Source organism: Neopelma chrysocephalum, unplaced genomic scaffold, assembly GCF_003984885.1.
Source record: "Neopelma chrysocephalum unplaced genomic scaffold, ASM398488v2 Primary Assembly neopelma1_322, whole genome shotgun sequence".
Classification (NCBI taxonomy): Eukaryota; Metazoa; Chordata; class Aves; order Passeriformes; family Pipridae; genus Neopelma; species Neopelma chrysocephalum.
Genome location: NW_020897985.1, coordinates 13,862 through 35,703, shown reverse-complemented (window position 1 = coordinate 35,703; position 21,842 = coordinate 13,862). Strand labels below are relative to the sequence as shown.

At 47.6% G+C, this 21,842-nt stretch overlaps 2 protein-coding genes across 10 annotated transcripts in view; one reads left to right on the top strand and one right to left on the bottom strand.

Moving 5' to 3' along the window:
* FAM83H (family with sequence similarity 83 member H) overlaps window positions 1-7,581 on the top strand; it is a 23,691-nt gene extending 16,110 nt beyond the window's left edge. For all 6 annotated transcript variants that reach the window (XM_027705261.1, XM_027705259.1, XM_027705260.1 and 3 more), the window contains 4 exons: window positions 95-555; window positions 1,951-2,115; window positions 2,453-2,577; window positions 4,709-7,581. In XM_027705261.1, coding sequence (XP_027561062.1) covers window positions 95-555; window positions 1,951-2,115; window positions 2,453-2,577; window positions 4,709-7,358 — 3,401 coding nt within the window. In that variant the 3' untranslated portion in view covers window positions 7,359-7,581. The remainder of the gene's footprint in view (window positions 1-94; window positions 556-1,950; window positions 2,116-2,452; window positions 2,578-4,708) is intronic.
* Window positions 1-21,842, bottom strand: part of MAPK15 (mitogen-activated protein kinase 15) — a 26,823-nt gene extending 4,981 nt beyond the window's left edge. The window contains exons 1-15 of one of the 4 annotated variants that reach the window (XM_027705266.1): window positions 21,735-21,842; window positions 20,523-20,621; window positions 20,235-20,264; window positions 17,651-17,741; window positions 17,363-17,493; window positions 16,656-16,819; window positions 15,583-15,722; window positions 15,098-15,155; window positions 14,183-14,320; window positions 13,848-13,953; window positions 13,083-13,386; window positions 12,689-12,831; window positions 10,970-11,197; window positions 9,774-10,008; window positions 5,514-5,597 (exon numbers count right to left, since the gene is read on the bottom strand). In XM_027705266.1, coding sequence (XP_027561067.1) covers window positions 10,991-11,197; window positions 12,689-12,831; window positions 13,083-13,386; window positions 13,848-13,953; window positions 14,183-14,320; window positions 15,098-15,155; window positions 15,583-15,722; window positions 16,656-16,819; window positions 17,363-17,493; window positions 17,651-17,741; window positions 20,235-20,264; window positions 20,523-20,621; window positions 21,735-21,803 — 1,680 coding nt within the window. In that variant the 5' untranslated portion in view covers window positions 21,804-21,842 and the 3' untranslated portion in view covers window positions 5,514-5,597; window positions 9,774-10,008; window positions 10,970-10,990. Of the gene's footprint in view, window positions 1-5,513; window positions 5,598-8,803; window positions 9,674-9,773; window positions 10,009-10,626; window positions 11,198-12,688; window positions 12,832-13,082; window positions 13,387-13,847; window positions 13,954-14,182; window positions 14,321-15,097; window positions 15,156-15,582; window positions 15,723-16,655; window positions 16,820-17,362; window positions 17,494-17,650; window positions 17,742-20,234; window positions 20,265-20,522; window positions 20,622-21,734 lie in introns of those variants that run through there. The other 3 variants (XM_027705267.1, XM_027705265.1, XM_027705268.1) reach the window with 3 other exon arrangements.

The window sequence follows — 21,842 nt, the reverse complement described above, 5'->3', positions numbered from 1 at the left end:
ATGCTTTGACTCTCTTCCCTCTGCCTTTGCTGTGTGGGGACGATGTGTGGCTGTCGTGGCACCGCTCTCACGGCTGGTTTTCATTTCCTTGCAGCTCTCCCTCCCCTCATGGCTCGTCGGTCCCAAAGCTCCTCGCAGGGGGACAATCCCCTCGACCCCAACTACCTTCCCCCCCACTACAAGGAGTATTACCGCCTGGCGCTGGACGTGCTCACGGAGGAGGGCAAGGAGAGTTACCAGCGCTTCCTGGCAGAGGAGGCAGCCCCCGACTTCCTCTGCGGCTCCGAGGTGGATCACATCATCCAGAACCTGCAGAAGCCCCAGTATGCCAACCAGGAGGGCAGCACAGACACCGCAGGGGACAATGACATGGACGGATCCTCCGGGACTTACTGGCCCATGAACTCAGACCTCGCCGTTCCTGAGCTCGACCTGGGCTGGCCAATGGTCTTTGGGTTCAGGGGAACGGAGGTGACGACCCTGGTGCAGCCGCCTCCCCCCGACAACCCCAGCATCAAGGAGGAGGCTCGCAGGATGATTCGAGCAGCTCAGCAGGTGAGACAGGGGAGCCCAGCTAGAGCAGAGGTAAAATCATGCATGTGCCAGAAAGCATCAGAACAGAGAATCAAAGAATGGTTTGGGTGGGAAGGGACCTTAAAGCTCATCCAGTTCCACCCCCTGCCATGGGCAGGGACACCTTCCACTAGCCCAGGTTGCTCCAAGCCCCGTCCAACCTGGCCTGGAACACTTCCAGGGATGGAGCAGCCACAGCTTCTCTGGGCAACCTGTGCCAGGAACTTACCATGCTCACAGGGAAGAATTTCTTCCCAATATCCCACCTAACCCTGCCCTCTGACAGAGGGAATCCATTCCCCCTTGTCCTGTCATTCCAGGCCCATGTCCAAAGTCCCTCTCCAGCTCTCCTGTTGTCTCTCTAGGCACCAGAAGGGGCTCTAAGGTCTCCCTGGAGCCTTCTCTCCTCCAGGCTGAACAACATCAGGTCCTCTGCCAATTCCTTTAACTTTGCTCCCAGGACCTGACAGAGGGGCAGGATGATTCCAACCCCACCACTGACTGCACCAAAGCCTGTCTCTGCTCTGCTCTGCTCTCACAGCACAGTGTGCAGGGCCACACCAAAATACACCAAGAGTTCACAGAATCCCACAACAGCTGAGGTTGGATGGGGCCTCTGGAGCTGGTCGAGTCCAGCTGCCCTGCTCAGAGGAGGTCAGTTACAGAGGGTTAATCAGGATGTGTCCTTGAGCATCTCCAAGGATGCTCCCTCCTTGAGCATCTTCAGGCTGTCCTGTTCCCATGTTCAACCCCCTCTTACAGTCCCAGAGACTTCTCTCATGTTTAATTGGAATTTCACGTGTTTCACTTTGCATCTCATCCTCTCCCTGGGCACAGCTGAAAAGTGTTTGGCTCCCTTCTTCCTTATGCCCTTTCCATCAAGTATTTATACTCACAGATGGGAGTTGGGAAGGACAGGGAGGTCGACCTGTGAAGCTGCTTCCCATATTATCAGCACATGGATGTAGTTGGATAGTGACTGCCTGAACGTTGGCCAGGAAGTTACCTAAAAATGGCAAGAGGGTTTTGGAGGGGGGGGAGCAGCTCCTTACACCACCCAGTGTGGTTACAGGGCCAAAAAATTCGTGGAATCATTGGATTGATCAGTCAGGGAACATTCAGGGGCAGTGAAGTTTTCCTTCACCCTCATACACGGAACAAGCACCTTCCTGGACAGAAATTTTGTTTCCAGTTCTCAGGCCCAGAGTGGTTAAAGGAACCTTTAATGGGGATGTTTCCTGTTCCAAAAGGAAGTTGGAATGAAAGTTCCAGTTTCAAAAGGGAGATGGAGACAGTGTAGCTTTGGGGTGTGAGGTGCTGGTGGGTCATGCATGAGGTGGCACAGGTGGCTGACGTGTCCCTGCATCCCTTCCCCAGGTGGTGGCCATCGTGATGGACGTTTTCACAGACGTGGATCTGCTGTTTGAGGTGCTGGATGCTGCTTCTCGACGAGTGCCTGTCTACATCCTGCTGGATGAAATGAACTCCCAGCTTTTCCTCGATACAGCTGCCAAGTGCAGAGTCAACCTGAACTACGTGGAGGTGAGCAAAAAGACCTGTCCTGCTTGAGTCATGTCCTGAGGCAGATGTGTCCTGGGACACAGAAGGCTGGTGTGGCAGGAAACACCTGAGAAAGGGGAAAACGGGCCAGAGCCTGGTAAAAGATGAATGTGAAGAAAGAGGGGAGAGCTGGCATGACAAGGGGTAAAGGCTGAGGACACACTGATAAAGGTTTGTCCATCTGTGTGCCTGTAGGGAGAATCACCAGAGCTGGAGGATAATCCTGGTGGCAGGACGGAGATTAAAGGAGAGGGGGAAGCAGGAGGGGCAGGGGAGGGAATGAGGGTCCCACCTGAGTCAGTGCCTTTCTGGTTTGCAGTTCCTGAGGGTGAGGACAGTGTCTGGCCCAACGTACTACTGCCGCACGGGGATGTCCTTCAAGGGGCACCTGAAGGAGAAGTTCCTGCTGGTGGACTGCATGGTGGTGCTCAGCGGCAACTACAGGTGAGGAGCCCTGTCCTGGTACCTGTCCTTTGGTGAGAAACTCAGGTGCTTTGTGCAAGGGGGTGCCTGCAGAGGTGCCCAGCTCCCATCTGAGCCATGGAACTTCCAGGGAGAATTTGCTGTAGTGTGTGGAGTGAAAGATTTGCATCCTGGTCTGGGACAAATGAACTTCGACCTCCACTCATAGAATCATCAAATCACAGAATGGTTTGTGTGAGAAGGGACCTTAAAGCTCATCTTGTCCCACCCCCTGCCATGGGCAGGGACACCTTCCACTAGCCCAGGTTGCTCCAAGCCCTGTCCAACCTGGCCTGGGACACATCCCTTCCAGGGATGGGGCAGCCACAGCTTCTCTGGGCAACAGAGAGGTGGATGGTTTTAGTTAGGATGGAGATCAGCCATTAACATGTTACCATCCTTTTGGAACAACAATCTCCACAGCTAAGGCATCCATTTTTGGCAGAATAAATGTTTTTAGTGAGTTCCAATATGAGAATTTCTCTTTCAAGTATTAAGGGGTGATGGGATAAACACCTGTCATGCTCTAAGCATGTAATCACAGAACTGCAGAATGGTTTGGGTTGGAGGGACCTTAAAGCTCATCTGGTTTCACCCCCTGCTCTTGGCAGGGAGACCTTCCACTACACCAGGTTGCTCAAAGCCTGCCACGAGCTGCTTCTCATGGTGGAAGATAAGCAAATAGAACTATGGGTATTTTAAAAACAGTATATGAAGATAAACATCCACAGTATAGGCATCTGAGTAAAGTGCACATTCTTTGTAACAAGATTCCACTTTGGCTTTTTTCCTGATGTTTGGAAAGAATTATTGTCAAACCTGATGCTGTACCAAACAACTAACTGTTCCAATTGAATCATTTTTTGCTTATGAGAGCATCAAGTTAATTATTCAAGACTACTTCTGCCACACTCTCATGTGCTTTGGGTTTTCAAATATTGTATCATTTTTGAAGTAGGAAGTTGTGGAAGTGTTCAAATACAGGTTGGACGGGGCTTGGAGCAGCCTGGGCTAGTGGAAGGTGTCCCTGCCCATGGCAGGAGAGTGGAACAAGGTGGTCGTGATGGTCCCTTCCAGCCCAAATCAGTCTGGCATTCTATGAGAGAAGCTGGTGAGTTGGTGAAGCAGCATTTTGGCAATTCCACATGGATATCAGGGACAAAAGTTTTCCTCACTGAAGGATACTGAGCAGCAATTTTTCAGGAAAAGTACACCATATTGCAGTGGAGGTCAATGCACCAATTAAAGAAGTCCTCGAGCCCAGACACCCCAAGCCAGGCTTCCTTCACATCAAGAATTAAAAAATCTGTAAAAAAAGACAATAATTTTAAGGGTTTTGCTTAACCCCAGCAGGCAGCTACCCCACACAGGTGTCCCTCACCCTCCTGGCAGGATACAGCAGAGAATCTGAAACATGAGAACACTCCTGGGTTGTGATCCAGTTTAACACCCACAGCAAACCAGCACACACAGGCAAAGCAAAGGAAGGGATCTCTGCCCTGCTTCCCACGGGTTGGCAGATATCCAGCCATTCCCAGAAAAGCAGAGCTTGACTTGGGAAGACAAAGGCTTGTAACACTGAACATCTTCCTCCCTCATTTCCAGCCCAGCTCCTTCTGTCCAGTCCCCCTTAGCCTGTGGGTGGGAGGGTTGTGCCACCGCAGGGGGAAGATCCTGCCTTTGCCTCTGCTCCATTTCCTGAAGTTCCCATTGGCACATTCCCCAGCCTTTGGGGTCCCCTGACTGGTGCAGAGGGCACACGCTGACTGTTGTCCCAGTCATTACCAACAGTGTTAAAGACAGAAACATCTACTTCACAAACAATAATCATCCCCTCATTCTCTGGCTGTGGACACTACTGACTGGCTTTTTAGAACAGAAATGATTTGCTGCCTTGTAAAGTCCTCTGCAAAGATGTGATCCCAAATCAATACATAACTCTGAGGTTAGGGAATGATCATGTGTATCAAGTGGCTGCAGGGGAATTTTCTGTCATTATTTTGCCATATTTCTACCTGAGCAGAAAATTCAGAATTTCCTTCAAGCAAATGCTTTGATGAAGAGCTGAGTTACTCAATGCTAATTCCCTCCATCCCTTCTGTTCTCTCCATAGTTTCATGTGGTCCTTTGAGAAGATCCACAGGAGCATCGCACACATCTTCCAGGGCGAGCTGGTGGCCAGCTTTGATGAGGAATTCCGCATTTTGTTTGCGCAGTCGGAACCTCTCGTTCCTCCAGCCAATGTCCTGGCAAAGGCAGAGAATGCCTTCGCCATGGCTCCCTTTGGCAATAACATGCCTTTCTTCCCCAAAAAAGGCCCCCTGATGTTCCAGAGGGATGACAGCCTCTTCCCCTCCTTCATGGACAGAGTGGATCCGGACAGGTACTTCCTCTCCAATTTCCGGCGGGACGACATGCTGCGGCACACCGTGGAGGGCTCAGCCATGCGGATGTACAAAAAGGTGGAAATGGAGAATTCCCAGATGGATCCGGTCAGGGGCTTCCTCCGTTCCAAGCAGCTAGAGCTGGACGCCTTTAAGAGACACAGTTTTGCAGAGGGAACATTTGAAAATTTTGCCTCTTCCAAGCAGTACGCCCGGCAGATGTTCATGAACAACATGGATGAGTTCAAAATCCAATCCAGTCATTTCCAGAAGGACCAGTTCTACCAGTACCAGTTTGAACATCCCCATCTCTCTGGCAGACCTCAGGGATTCTTTGACAGGATTCGAGGGGGAAGGCCGGGATTCAATGAACTGGAAGACTATGGAGAGGGACCCCGATACCCTGAACTGGAACCCAGTTTCTCACAGGAGGGTTTCCCCTTACGGCTGGATTACGTACCCTCCAATTCTTCCAGGGAGGTGAGACACGGCTCCGACCAGCTGAACCCTGCAGGGAATGGCCCGATGGGAATGATGTTACGGAGGCAGAATATAGGACAGAAATTCATTTGCCAGACTTCTCCCACGCAGAAGCAGAGCCTGGAGCAGCGCCTGTTCCTCCAGGACAAGGACGAGGACCAGGACGATGACAAGAACACCCAGGAAAACAGGACAGGGTTACGGAACTGGAGGATATCCTCGTACCTCAGCGCATACCAGTCTGAGCCGGACGAAGGGCTCCCGATGCCGATGGAGTCCGAGGCGTATAACGATGCTCTGGGGGATCCCCTCACAAAGCACCCCACTGACCTCATCCCAGCCTTCAAATCCCCCACATCCTTCAATAGCAAGGCACTGGGAATTGACAGTGCCAAGGAATTTGCGGATCCCGATAGAGCAGGTGAAGAAACCTCGATAATGAAACCAGATGCCTTCAGGTCCAGGATAAATCCCTTGATCCAGAGGAGTTCCAGGCTCAGGTCCTCTCTGATTTTCAGCGCTGCCAAATTAGATCAGCCCAACACCACAGTAGAAAAGGTGCAGATGATCCAAAAAGAGCAGATGTCCAGCGAGGTGACGAAGGACAATGAAACCATCAAGACAGCCACCTCCTCCAAAGTGGCCGAGCTGCTGGAGAAGTACAAAGCCGTGGGCAAGGACACGGAGCGGGGCACAGTCACCCACACCAAAGCTGTTTCAGGTTACCTACAGGAGGAATCCCAGAACACGGAGAAGAAATGTACCAAATCCGTGCAATATAAGATTCTGGAGAGCAGGGTGCTGGACTCCAAAGACTCCTGCAGTACTTACAAAATGCACGGAGAGCTGGACAGAGCATTCGGAATGGCCTCATCCACCCCCCAGCTTGGGGATGCACTGAGTAAGGATCCCCTGGCACATCTTGGCACTAAGGTGGACAAGCTGTCATCTCGGTTTTACCCCATTGAGAACAAACCTGCTCTTCCAGAGAAGGAGAGTCTGATATATGTAGGAGACACTCAGAAATTGGCTCTTCCAGAGAAGAAGGACAGGGTGACCTTCAGAGAAGACGCTCCAAAGTTAGTCAACACAGAAATGAAGAAACCACAAGTTAGGACAAGTACCACATCCTTAGCTCTGGAAAGCCTGTCTAGGAGCCCAGGGTCTGACAGCTCTCTCAATAAATCTGAGGAAGACTGTTCAAAACAAGAGCAAAATCCCATGGAATTTTTAAGAAAAGGGTCACTACGACTGAAGCAGCTTTTAAACCCAAAAGGTGAAAAGAAATTTGAGGAGGAACCTGCTTCTGAGAGTGGGAAATGTGACAAGCAGGCAGTGGTGCTCAAACGATCGTCCATAGGGGACTGCCAGGAAGCAATGGAAGAAGAAAAATCCCACAAATTCACAGCACCACTCCCCCCCAAGAGCAGCCAGACGACGCAGGGGAGGTTCCCTTCCTCCACAGCCAACATCCTGTACAGCAGCAACCTGCGCGACGACACCAAGGTGATCCTGGAGCAGATCTCTGCCAACAGCCAGAAGAACAGAGCCGAGCTGGCCAAGCAGCTGCCATCCACCAGCAACCCTGACCTCTCCAGGTCAACCATGAGCTTGGAAAGAAAAGGGGAGAAGGAGAAAAGCTGCAACATCCACAGGTCGGAGAGCTTTGGGAGCCAGAAACGGAACTTCCAGCGGCAGCCGTCGGAGGACAGAGACACCCTCCTGAAGAAAATGGAGAACATGAGGAAGGAGAAGAGAGTCTACAGCAGGTTCGAGGTGTTCTGCAAGAAGGACGAACACACGAGTCCCAGTGAAGAGGAATATGACACAGATGCCAAAGACAAGAAGATGGGAAAATTCATGCCCAAAATCCTGGGGACCTTCAAGACCAAAAAATGATCGTAAAAATCCTATTTAATTCCATTTAATCACTGACTGTCATGGGGGAAGGAGGAAGAAACTTGTTTATGATGGCTACAAACCCCACAGGCAATGCTCTTCTGGGTAAGTGAGCAGAAACATGTCCAGCATGAGCCTCCACGGCACAGTTTGCTCCATAAAGTCAGGTGGTATCAAACAACTTTATTACACTATGTTCCAAATAAAATTATTGAACTGCCAACATGCTTAAAACACAGAAGTCTCTGTTCTGTTACTGTACAAAACTGAAAGTCTCTGTTACACCCAAGGAATATTTTTCAGCTGACAAAACAATTCTACTTTTGGAAGAAAAGAATAAAAAATAGAAAATTCAATACTTGAGTTCAGGCCAGGAAAGATAAATACACACAGAGACACATACATTAACTGGAAAAAGTGTTTAAAGCCTGTTGTTTCTCAGGTACATTTATCCTTTCTCTGTAGCTCACAATGAATCAGTCACAGGAGGCATCTTTTTGAAGGTTTACAGACCAAAAAAATATTGTAACAACTTTTTGCCCTAATCTGTGACTCCGGTCTTGTCCAGCAGCACAGGCCCAGCTTTTGTATTTACCAGTTCCTGAGCCTGTGGGATCTGCTTTGCTTGGGGTTTGTTCTCCTGTGTGTAGGGAATTATTTGCTTTAAGGACTCAGCTAAAGGAGCAGCTGAAAAGGCCATAAAAAGGACATTGAAGGGCTATTGATGGAGATGGGCCTGGTTTTAGGAGGCCTTTTCAGCTTGAGGAAACAGCCTCAAGTTGTGCCAGGGGAGGTTTAGGTTGGATATTTGGAAAATTCCTTCCAAAACCCTGGAAAGGATTGTCCAGTCCTGACACAGGCTGCCCACGGCACTGGTGGAGTCCTTGAAACTTGAGCTTTTCCTGGGATGCCAGCTCCCAGGGCAGCAGGCTGGACTTACACTTTTATAACAGTTAATGATTATTTTACTGTTTGCTGAAAACCTTGGGAACTGGATGTGCAGAACAACTGTCTGATCTGAAAAAAAAATTAGGGCTGATTTCCATTTTAATACAAATGGTGGTAAAAATCTGCAGGAATCAAGAGCAGCTTTGTTGTAACATGAGGAGGTACACTGAGCAACAAAATTAAGAGGACAAAAGAGGAAATAAAAGGATGGGAAAAGGGGCCAAAATTGGGAAAAAAGTAGAAATGGATTTCTTATACCCATTTCATATTATCACAAAATCACAGGATGGTTTGTGTGGGAAGGGACCTTAAAGCCCATCTGGCCCCACCCCCACACCTCCCACTATTCCAGGTTGCTCCAAGCCCCGTCCAACCTGGCCTTGGACACTTCCAGGGGTGGGGCAGCCACAGCTTCTCTGGGAAACCTGTGCCAGGAACTCAGCACCCTCACAGGGAAGAATTTCTTCACAATATCTTGTCTAAATATCTCCTCTTTTAGTTTAAAACTCAACACTGTGACCCATCTGAGATACAGCCCAGGATCTTTTATACGTCCACAGCCATAAATGAGTTTTGTCTGCTCTGATTAATCAATCAGATTGAGTTATTGATGGGTCCCAAAATGAACTGCAGTGGCCAACAGTTGTTCTCTGTCAGCCAATACAGATTATTTTACTCTAGAGAGGTACGTGCATATATATTCTAGCTCTGCTTGTGCAATTCTTACATCATTCCACACCTCCCCAGCCCTTCCCAAACCCACCTGCTCCAGCCTCATTCTGTAACAGACAAATCTGGAATTTATTTCTGCAGTGACAGGTGACATTAGCAATTTAGAATTTTGCTGTATTTATTTAGATGTTTAGGATTTTCTCTTGCTCAGGTGGAACATGTGCTTGTGCCCAGAGCCCGAGTGACACAGCTCTGCTGGTGACAGGTAAGTGACCAGTTGCTGCAGGTGGCACAACCAACTGTTGCAGAAGAACCAATTCCCTTGGCAGCAACTAAAGCCATTGTAAGAAGAACCTGTTGGTGTCCCAGCCCAGCTCCTCTCAGTCTGGGATGGGGGTCCCAGAGGACCTTGGCTGTCGTGCTGTGAGGGGCCAGGATCCAGGGGAGGTCACAGCCGGAATTGGGGGCCCTTCTCTCTCCAATGCCCCACAACCAGCATTTGGACTCTCAGGAGCCAACCCACTGCTCAGAGCTCTGCCCACACCACAGGCTCCCCTGGCACTGCCACTCCTACATCTCCCTGTGCCTCAGACAGGCAGGAAACATCTGTACTATGAATATACCACAATTAGCCTGGACTTCCCTGGGAGCTGCACTCCTGGCTCCCTCCTGTTACCAGTCTCCAGTGACCACCCCTGCAACCAAGGGGAAGGCATTCATTTTTAATTAAGTAGCCTTGGGTGTTTAGGCACTAGAAGATAAAATGGCAGCTCAGCCAATGGCAGTGGTACTCACATGCTGGAATTCAGCACCTGAATCCCCTTGGTAACTGTAGTTCCAATGTTCTGGAATAACAATCATTTATCACAGGAGGAGTAAAACTTCAGGGACACAGACAACAACTTCAAGTTAATGAGAATGTATCCAAAATCCGCATTAAAACAGGAATATAAAGTTTCCTGTGGTCCCACTGTAGCCTGGTAACACCTTCACGATGTCTCAGCAATAGTATCTCATGGAACTCTGCTTTCTTAAAGCAAAAACAAAACAAAAAAAGACCAATTATTCATTGAAGACAGCCTTACCAACAGGTACTTTCCCTCTCAACACAGTGAATGCTGACTGAAAGACAAAGATTTTTTGCGGTGCAATATAAACTATTTATTAGTGCAATATTTACAATATATCATGGTAGGGAAGCTGTTAGATATTGTAGCAGAGCCCACCTGTATTTCAAATGCTTTCCTACTTGATTTTATCAAAAATAAACCACAATGGTTTTGTTTATTTACCCCGGAAGAGTCACACAAATGAGTGGAAATGAGAATGAAGGGCTGTAGGATCTGTGAAGAGCTCGATCTCCACGGTCTGCAGAGAACAGTTACCTGCTCTGTTCAGAAACAATCCACATTTGGGTAGACTGCTGAAGAACCCTGGAATGGCTTGGAAGGGACCTTTTAAAGGTCATCCAGTCCCACTCCCCTGCATTAGGCAGGGACACCTTCCAGTAGACCAAGTTCCCCCAAGCCCCTTTCAACCTGGCCTTGGACACTCCCAGGGATGGGGCAGCCACAGCTTCTCTGGGCAACCTGTGCCAGGGCCTCACCATCCTCACATGGAGGAATATCTTCCCAGGATCCCATCTAACCCTGCCCTTGGCCTTGCTGAAATTCAGGAGGTTCCCCTGGCCCCTGAATATGTCTGAAACCACTCAAGTATTAGAATATTGCAGTTTTCTGTAATTTTTTTGTGACAATTCAAACAAGAAGCATGAACTGACAGTGTTCCCTGTTCTCACAAGTGTGGGAGCAAACATGCTGTGCCCTTTTCTGGTGAGACTGGAAGGCAGGTGGGTTGGATTCCCTTTCCTGTTGGCTTGTCCAGAGGAAAGGAGGATATTGTCCCATGCTGTGACTAAAGCATTTCCTCAGATTTTGCTCTCCCTTGTTGTCCCTGCTCAGTCAGGGGCTGAGGGATGAGCTGTACTTCACCTGGCTGGAACATCTCCTCATTCACTGCTCGGGGTTTTGGGAGGCCTTTGTTATGGGAAGACTCTGCAGGGCAGATTTACTGATGGTTCCATAGGCCTGGGAGTAGCTGCCCATCGATGCTCTTGGATCACCCGCAGCTCCCACATTTGCAGTGATCTGGAACATCTTTTTACTGGGCTTCAGAAGGGGACGAGCATCTTTGCTGTGACTCTGAGAGTTTCTGGGATTCTATGTGAGAAAGAAAAGCCAAGATAAGTTAATAACCTGGAATCAGCTGTCTGGAACACAAATAGGACACAGGTTTGGCTTTGGGCAACATCACCCTCTCAGCAAACAAACACAAAGCTCAGAGCACATGTTGGCTGATCTTCTCCCTGTTCTGCTCTTTCTGTCACAGAAAGTTGGTCACAATTCCCTGAAGATTTTTCCAAATTCATTGGTCATGTGTACACATGCATGCACATCAAGCTCCACAATCCAATTTTGGGGATTGGCTCCTCTCACTCCCCAAACCTCTCCATTTTGGACAGGATGCCAAAGCAGAGGGGCTGAAAGGTGAGTTGCAAGTGGGCTCCTGGACATGCTTGGAGTTTCTGGCAATCAGGGCTAATGAAAGGTGTCCCTGCCCATGGCAGAGGGGTGGAATGACACGAGTTTTAAGGTCCCTGCCAACCCAACCCAGTCTGTGATTCTGTGATACTGTGAATCTGTGGTGCCTCCTTCCATACTCTTCCTCTGCCAATAAGCTTCCTCTGATCACTTGTGCAAGTGCCACAAGTCACCAGGCAACAGCCAGTCAGCTCAGGAACAGAAAATGCAGGAGCAAGAAGTAATTAAAGAACCCAGCAAGGATAAGGACTTTTACAAGGAAGCATGGCCAAGAACAAGGAAGAGGGAGGAGCAGAGAGGACAGGACTGACACCTTGCTCAGCAACAGCAATCCACTAGAATCATGGAATCATCAAGTCACAGAATCGTTTGGGTTGGAAAAGCCCTCTGAGCCCAAGTCCAGCTGCTCCCCAAGCACTGCCAAAGCCCCAACTAACCCACGTCCCCAGGTGCAACACCCACATGGCTGTTAAACCCCTCCAGAGATGGGAACTCCACCACTGCCCTGGGCAACCTGTGCCAGGCCTGGACAGCCCTTTCCATGAAGGAATTTTCCCAATATCCAACCTGAACCTCCCCAGCACAACTTGAAGCCATTTCCTCTTGTCCTGTCCCTTGTTCCCTGTGAGCAGAGCCTGACCCCCCCCCGGCTCCTCCCTCCTGTCAGGGGGTTGGAGAGAGTGAGAAGGTCCCTCCCTGAGCCTCCTTTTCTCCAGGTTGAGCCCTCCCCGCTCCCTCAGCTGCTCCTGGTGCTCCAGCCCCTTCCCAGCTCCCCTCTCTTCCACTGAGGAGCGTGAAAGACACACTCCTCAATGTCTTTCTTGTCGTGAGGAGACCAAAACTGTCCCCAGGACTGGAGGTGCCTCAGCAGCACCCAGCACAGGGGACAGGCTCTGCCCTGGGCCTGTGGTCACACTGTGCCTGCTACAAGCCAGGAGCCACTGGCCTCTTACCCACCTGGGCACACCCGGGCTCCTGTTCAGCCCCCGTCACCAGCGCCCCCAGGAACTTCTCCAGCTTTCCAGCCACTCTGCCCTAAGCCTGGAGCACTGCAGGGAACTGTTGTGACCCAAGTTACCACAAGTAAGGGTTAGAAGTTAAGCTACTCACATTGTAAAGGTTCTGCACACCTGTAGGAGGGAGCCCAGTGTTTGTCCATGAGTTTTGTCTCCCCAGTTTCCCATCGTTGGAGATTCTGGGCTGTTGAGGTGGTGCAGAAAAGTTCCTGATCCCAGCACCAGGATTTGCATTTCCTGCAGAAGGAAAAACATGAGAGAAAGTAAGAAAATCGTGAGGACACAGAACACCCTGACTGAGGCAGGAACAGTCACACATCCAACACTCATTCAACAGTGTTTTGTTCTTATGTCATTTTCCTCCCACACTTTCACCCCCTCTTTTTACCATGCAAATTCCCCTCACTTCTTTTACAGGATTCAGTCTCTCTTCCCCACAACAATGCCCCGTGGTGTGTCACACCCTGGTGCAGGAGGGTGGTACCTACTCTGCACAGTGGTGTGTGTGATGGGGTTGTACATCATCACGCTCATCTGTGATCTCTGACACACAGTTCTGGCCAAATCCTTGCTCTGGCTGGGTCCTGTTGGCTGGACTCCAGCTGTGGCTCCAGCATGCACGTGGGAAGGGTTTAGGAGAGGAGGTGCTGGTTCTTGCTGGACTTTTCTGGTGGGTACAGTCACTGAGCTGAAATCTGGGAGAAGTGGGCTGGGTTCAGACTGGCTCAGCTGAGTGTTTTCTCTCCGCCCTCGCTCCTTTAGACGGCTCCTTGATTTTTTTTCAAGGATCAACTGCAGAACAGAAAAGCTGGCTAGACTTAATGCAGCAATACAGCAGAGGAACAAAACATCAAAACAAAGAGGAATACTTGTAAACATCTGGAATTTATTTCACAGTAACAAGTATAATTTTGGAACTAGATGATCTTTAAGCTCCCTTCCAACCCAAACCATTCTGTGATTCTGTGATTCTATGGCTGTTGGATCCAGGATAGTATATTTCCCTCTAACCCAGTCTTTCTCAGACATCGTGCTTCAGAGACTTTTCCTTTCCCAGAGGGAATTTAGATTTAAAGGTCTCTCAGAGACTCTGACAGTATGGAACTGACCAACCAAACACTGAGGTGTAACTGTGTCAGCAGGTATGGACAGCCCAGGGAAATACAAAGACAAGACAACAGAATTTGTTAAGTGTGTGCAGGAATGGAAGGTTACCTGGAGGATCAGGATTTGGGAAAACAGGATGGAAGTACCTCATATAATTTATTTCGATATTCTGCCACAGACAGCTGGACATCATCACCCAAAGGAAGGACCACATTATAATCCAAAGAGGGCTCCCTGGAAGGACAGTGGAATCTAAAGAGATGAGAACACATCACATAATTCACTGACTGAAAGCAGCACCACAGACTAACACTATTTAAACAGGATTGTTAAACAATCTCATGTAAATAGGGTTGGAGAAAATGAAGAATTAGCTTTGGGGTTTTTTTCTATAATGCATTTAAAAAAGACTTGTGCCAGGAACAGGTTTGTAATGTCTCAGAAGACATCAGGGGAAGCTGCACACTGGTGTCACTCTCACCTGTTCACATAAGGATGCTGCAGAGCCTCCTCTGCCGTGAGCCGTTTGTCAGGGTTAAAGACCAGAAGTTTCTTCAGCAGATCCAAGGCAGGCAGTGGAGTAGAGGATGGGAAAATCTCCTCAAATGTTACTCGCTGCCTAGAAGACAGAAAACAATAATATGAGTTCCCAGAGTCCAATTCCCAGTGAAGGCAGGAATGACAGTTCCGGGGATCACGCCAAGGTGACATCTGACCCCAGAGTTCCCTCACAAAGATAATCACTGAATCCTGGAATGGGTTGGGTGGGAAGGGACCTTGAAGCTCATCTCTTGGTAGCCCCACGATCCCACAAATTCAGACCTGAGACCACAGAAACACATTTCTGTGTAATTTGCAATGAGAAGATGAAGTTCGATAATCTGGTTTTGCATTTTGAAACCCTAAATATAATTGTGAACATAATCAACAAGAGAATATCTTATACATTTGAAATATCAGTTTTAAAACCCAAATCTTACTTATATTTTAAATAATTTCTATTTAAGAAGAGACCTTAGAGTCCCTTCCACTGCCTAAAGGAGCTCCAAGAGAGCAACTTTGGACAAGGGCTGGGAGTGACAGGACAAAAGGAGGGGCTTCCCACTGGAAAAGTGGGGATTAAAATGGGATATTGGGAAGAAATCCTTGCCTGTGAGGATAAGGAGTGACTGGAATGGATTTCCTGGAGAAATGGTGGCTCCCCCACCCCTGGAAGTGTTCCAGGCCAGGTTGGACAGGGCTTAGAGCAACCTGGGATACTGGAAGGTCCCTGCCCATGGCAAGGGGTGGGACTGGATGGTCTTGACGGTCACTTCCCACCCAAACCATTCTGGGATTCCACGATTCCATGGTCATACAGTGGGTGATCTGAGACACACACACACCCCAGGCTTACCGGGAACTCATGTGGTTAATAACTGAGGCCTTGTACTCTGACTGCAGAGCCAAAATATCTGCAAGAATAAAAAGGTACTGTTAATGCCAAGATGAGGATTACCTCAGAGAACTACACAGTTTAGGAAGGAAAGCAAATATTATTTGATGTTAGCTTAGAAAATTACTCTCATAAAACATGATGGGAAATCTGTGGAAGGAGAATGGAATATTTACTTACAAATTTTCTAAGACTATTTCTAAATTTGTATTTATTAATCATAGACTTCATAAATCTGCACTCTCACACCCACAGAGGCAGAGGCACCAAGATATCTGAATTTCTTATTTTCCTCTAACACTAACATTCACAATTAAGTCTCTAATTTCCTTGGAAAGGTGCCAGAATGACCCACAAGAGATACCTTCTCCTCTTATCCATCTGGGCTGCTTTCTTCCCCTCTTTAATCCCTTCTCTAAATCCCTCTCCCTGCAGCAGAGTCCTACCTTCTGGGGACGGAGCAGGGATGACCCTTAGGATCTGCTCTATTTGATTCATTGTTGATGTTCCAGGGAAAAGAGGCTTCCCAAGCAGCATCTCTCCCAGAATACAGCCAATGCTCCACATGTCTACACCTTTAGTGTAACTACAAACAGGAATAGAACAGAGTTAGGATTAAATCAAGCAAGTATTTTCCTGTACCTGCTATTCACATCACCTACACTGATGTATTTTGCTAGAAAACCTGCTTGGTGACTTCTCACATACAAATGCTCACGTTTGAACTATACATTGAATGACATTTGGGAATCATGAGACTGGCAAGCATGAAACAGAAAGGAGATTTAGCCTACTCAAAGGCTAGTCTAGGAAACCATAAAAGGAAATATATGAGAGAAATGCTAGAACAAGGCAATATATAAAAGGTAATGCCAGAAAAAGGTAATATATCCTTTTCATATGACCAAGAATGAAGATACATGTTGATCTTTGGAAACAACTGACTTTTCAAGGCATAATGTATGTATAAAGTAGTAAAATTTACATTTTTAAGCAAAGTAAATACCAGACAATGGGTATAGGACAGTTTGCAAAACATCCACATCTAAATTCGGGTTACTACCTCAGCCTCTATTTATTTACTTTCCTGATTTTTCATCTTTAAGTCAAAAAAAGGACTAAGCCTGACTAACAGGCAGCTGGTTTAATGTTTGATTACAGAGTATTTCCTGGAGATCTATCAAAAACCATCTCCTTCAATTTTGAAAAGAGGACTTATGTTCTCAAGCAAATTTTGTAAAGATGTGGGTTTAAAGGGAGAAAGAATAAGTCTAGTGGGAGAAAGGGTGACAAACAGCTGAGCCACTCACGTATGTGTATGAACACTAAGAACACAGAAAGGACGTGCACATGTTAACAAGAGTTTTTATGATGCAGAACTGAAGTTTAAATGTATATTGAGACAACAGACTGACACAACATTGCATCCAGTGACATCCAAAACTGACCCATTTAAGACTTTCAGACCATCAGTTTTCCCAGTGGTGAGGAAGTTGCAGACCCCCCTCCCTTGGCTCACCTGCGAGAGGCCAGCAGGATCTCGGGGGCGCGGTACCAGCGCGTGGCCACGTACTCGGTCAGGGCAGGGCTGGGCTGCTCCTCGCCCCGCTGGCACAGGGAACGGGCCAGCCCAAAGTCACACAGCTTCACACAGCACTCTGCATCCAGCAGGACATTGGAGGGCTGCATTGAACACAGGAGAATTCATTGGCTTTTATCAAGGTTCTTTTATTAGTCTCATGCTTGCATCCTTTTTCATACTTTTTCTATGGAGCCAGGCTGGGAGAGCTGGGGGCGTTCAGGCTGGAGAAGAAGAGGCTCTTGGAAGACCTCAGAGCTCCTTCCAGTGCCTAAAGGGGCTCCAGGAGAGCTGGAGAGGGATTTCGGACATGAGCCTGGAGGGACAGGAAAAGGGGGAATGGCTTCCCATGGACAGAGGGCAGGGTTAGATGGGATACTGGGGAGATATTCCTCCATGTGAGGGTGGTGAGGCCCTGGCACAGGTTGCCCAGAGAAGCTGTGGCTGCCCCATCCCTGGAAGTGTCCAAGGCCAGGTTGCATGGGGCTTAAAGTGACCTGGGCTAGTGGAAGGTGTCCCTGCCCATGGCAGGGGAGTGGGACTGGATGCACTTTGAAAGGTCCCTTCCATCCCAAATCAGTCTGTGATTTTATTTAGTGTTTGACAGAAACTTGGAGTGAAGGATACAGACAATGACTGAAATGCACCTTCTGATCCCTGTGAATGACATTCCCCGAGTGGATGTATTTAGTTGCCTTCAGGAGCTGGTAGAGAATGTAACACTTGTGGATGTCTTTCAGCAAATTCCCCTTCTTAATAACAGCATGTAAATCTGTCTCTGTAATATATTACAGCAGTAATATATTTACATCAGTAAATATCAGTAGTATCACGATTGTTCATGTAAATCACCAGCATGCCACTATCAAAGTGGGAATAAAGATAACTCTGAAGAGAGGCTGGATTTGAGTGGCTGCTGCAATGCTGAGTCTCACCCATGGACTCGAAGATGAGGTAGATATCCTTGTCATTCTCAGCTTGGATAACATCGAGCAGCTTGATGATATTTGGATGTTCTCCAAATTCCTGTGCAGGGAAGAGACCCAGCTGTCAAAATCACATGTTTTGCTAGTGAATCATAAAAAGGGACAACAACCTATTTCAGTTTGTATTGTCTAGAACAAACATTAACATGCTGTTTCCTCGATTAGGTTTCTTCTGAAATAAACTTTAAAAAAGAATTTAAGCTTGTTCCATAGTATGAAACCAGCCAGTTAATCTGAAAAATAATCTCTGTTGGCTAAAACATTGGTTCTAAAACTCCCTCTATACCACTTAAACAAATTCTGGTCCCCTTTATGCACCTCTCATTTCCTACTGAATCAAAGAATTATTGTGGCATGAAAACAGATCATAGTGTCCATCAACATTCATAGTTAAAAACCCAAACAGCCACAACGTGCCCAGCTGGGGGCTGGCTGGGACATTCCCAGGCTGTATTGAGATCAGACAGTTCAGATACCTGAACACAGTGTCTCACACTGGAGGTGGAGTTCATGCTCACATTTGCAGACTGGCAATCCTGATGGGATCATTCAATTAATCCCCAGCTTTAACAGCTTTTATTTCCCAGAACCAACACTTCTGTCCAACCAGAGACACTGCAAACACTTCATAACACAGCAGTGTTTTCATGAACTACTGTGAGAACAAAATTATAAACTGCTGCACCATAAAACCTGTGCTTGTATCTAAAATACATAAATAATTTATTTGAACCAACATTATAGACTCTTTACCTATTTCCATCACAAATTCAGTTATAAACAGTATCAAAAATCCTAATAATAAGCTCTCCCCAGCTTACAACAGGATCATCTTCCTACACTCTGAGGCCAAAACAAAACTTGGTTATAACGTGTGACATCTAGAAAGTCCACAAGCCAACACATTCATGTGCAGCAACCTGTGAAAACACACTCACTAAGCAGGGATACACAGCCAGACATCACACATCTCGTGTTCATTCTCAGGACAAGACACAAAGCCCATCCAAATGATCTAAAGCAGGTTTTTACCCAAAAGAAGATATTGTTCTAGAAATGCAGATCGGTTTTGACAGTGTTACTTGAGTCCAATTTAAGAAGAAAAACACCACTGTCTCACACTGCCTTGCCCTAGAACTGATAAGGGAAAGTCATGAAAAAATTTCAATCTGTACTAAAAAAACATGTTACCTTGAAAAAAACCTCCTCAGGGCCAGCCCTGCTAATCTTTGCTTACAGTGCTGTCACTAAAGTACTTACCAAAAATGACATTCTAAAATTGGCCTAAAATACACCAGTAGATCTGCAATTCCACTTAACAGCAAACACAAAACCTGCAAGCAATGACCAGCACACTGCAGAGCACCAGAGAATCATCCAAATCCCACATTCTACAGCAACTTCTCAACTACAGTAACTGAGATACATAATATAAAACAATAATCCAGTTCATCAAATGCCCTTGTGATTAACATAGAGATTAAATGAAGTAATTATTATGCATAGACAAACAAACTAAGACAAATATGCAGTTACAAAAACCAGAATATTTCTTAAATCTTTTCCTTTCTGATCCCTCAGAAAGATGTATAAAATAGGAGAGGAAACTAAAATTCTTTAGTCTGTTGAGCACCAAAAGTCATGGAAGTACAGGCTGAACAGCACATTAACTTCCCTCCCCAGCTCCCTGCTGCCAAATGACTCTGTCCTTCCTTCAGGAGAAATATCCTTCTTTTCCCTGCTCCTCCTCCACCCATCTGCTCCAGAAGTGCTGCACTTTCAGAGATGATCTAACTTACAGGTAATTCACTTCTAAGGAATTGTTTATATTTTTAGCTTTTAAGTTTGCAGCTTCTATTTCAGGCTTCAAGAACGACTAAAAAGTAAAAAACCCTCATCTCTTTACTACTTAAAGTTGGCAGTCTTAGGAAATACCTATTCCATGAGCCCTTTCTCACTTGTGTCCTTAGAAATAACAACATTATTTCAAAATATTGATGTTTCTACGTGGTTAGTCTGAGGAGGAGTGGACAAATAATCATAATGCCACTGATAAGGTCAATTATATCACAACAAGAGCAGCTTTAAGTTACTCCTTGCAGATCTTCCCTTTTTGTCTTGCTTTGATTATTTTAAGTGATCAAATTGCTTCCCACGGGATGGGGAAAAGCAAATTTGGCATCCCCCACCCCAGGCCCCCTCTGATCATGACAGTTAAAATGGAAGAGAAACAGTTTACATCCATAAAGAAGCAAGAAGTGACAGAAAGTGAAAGTCTACCTGTTGATGCTGCAGGAGACACATTGCTAAAAATGTGGAAAGAGCAGGAAAGAGTAAAAACAAGCACAAATGGAGAGTGTTTCATTCAGGTGGGTTTGCCCTGAAAGGCTCTTTGCCAAGATGGTGCAGAAAAGAAATTAAAGAGTTGTCAACACTAAACATTGATCACTGCATTTTGGAAAACAACGGGAAGAAAATATGTGGACATCAGAGATAATAAAAAATCAGAGTGGAGGAGGAACATGGACATTACCTGCAGGAACATAATCTCTCGAAATGTTCTCTGGAAATAAAGAAAAAGTAGTTTATTATCACCTCAAGAGAATGGCAGGGGATGCACTTCAATGAGAGGGTTAAATCCACTCCTCTTCTGTAGATGCCATGATACACAAAGCCTGACATTTATTGTTCCTTTTTATCCCAATATAGTTGCAGACTGTATTATTACATGCATAATTATCATGTTTCAGAGACAAAACTCTTGAAAATACCTATGGAATCCCCCCACATCTCACAACACACCAGGACAATGATTTCTCACCTGAGCATCCGTCCTGTTCCTGAAAGCATCAAAAATCTTTTTAACAGCGACTATTTCTCCTGTCCTGCGGTCGATTGCTTTCCAGACGATGCCGTAGGCCTGGGGAGAGACACAGACAGGTGAGCAGTGTGCTGACACCCTGCCCCAGCTCAGGCCTGCAGCGGAGCCAGAATGGACTCAACAAAGGACTGGAAGAGAGCTGATCACTGGCTACCTGGAAGAGAGAGAGAGATCAGGCCCCTCTGCTCTGGAGCCAGGCTGGGAGAGCTGGGACCTTCCAGCCTGGAGAAAAGAAGGCTCCAGGGAGACCTTAGAGCCCTCCCAGTGCCTAAAGGGGCTCCAGGAGAGCTGGACGGGGACTTTGGACAAGGGATGGAGGGACAGGACAAGGGGGAAGGGATTCCTACTAGAAAAGCAGGGATATACATGGGATATTGGGAAGAAACCTTTGCCTCTGAGTGTAGTGAGAGACTGGAATGGATTTCCTGGAGAAACTAGCTGCCCCATCCCTGGAAGTGTCCAAGGCCAGGATGCATGGGGCTCTGAGCAAACTGCTCTAGTGAAAGGTGTTCTTGCCTATGGCAAGGGGGTAAAATGAGATGATCTTTAAGGTTACTTCCCACCCAAACCATTCTGTGGTTCCATGATTCTGTGGATGGAGACCGGCCCTGAGGAGAAGGACTTGGGAGTGCCGGTGGATGAAAAACTGGATGTGAGCTGACAACATGCACTAGCAGCCCAGAGAGTCAATCATGTCCTGGGCTGCATCAAAAGAAGGACAACGAGGGGATCAGGCCCAGCCAGCCTGGGGTTGTAACAGGCAGGTACTGCCTGACTAACCTGATCTCCCTCTGTGACAGGGTCACCCCCTCAGCGGCTGAGGGAAAGGCTGTGACCTGTGAAGTGAGAGGGTTACAGGAAATGCAGAAAGATTTGGCAGGCACAGAGAGAATGTACTTTGAGACTCGGATCCATTTTACCATTTACCCCCGAGCTCCCACGCCCCTCCACCCGAGTTCCCCTGGGTCACTCGGAGCTCCCACGGAGCCCTGAGCTCCAGACAGGGTCCCCGAGCTCCCACAGGCGCCTGAACTCGCCTGGGGCCCCTCAGCTCCCCGGGCCACCTGGAGCTCACACAGGGCCCTGAACTCCACACGGGCCCAACGAGTTCCCACGGGCCCGACGAGCTCCCACGGGCCCCCGGGCACTCACCCCCTTGCCCAGGCGCCTCTTGATCTCGTACTTCTGGCACACGAGCGGCTCCACCTCGGGCGGGCTCATGGCGGCGCCTCCCTGTTGGCTCCCGCTGCCATGGAAACG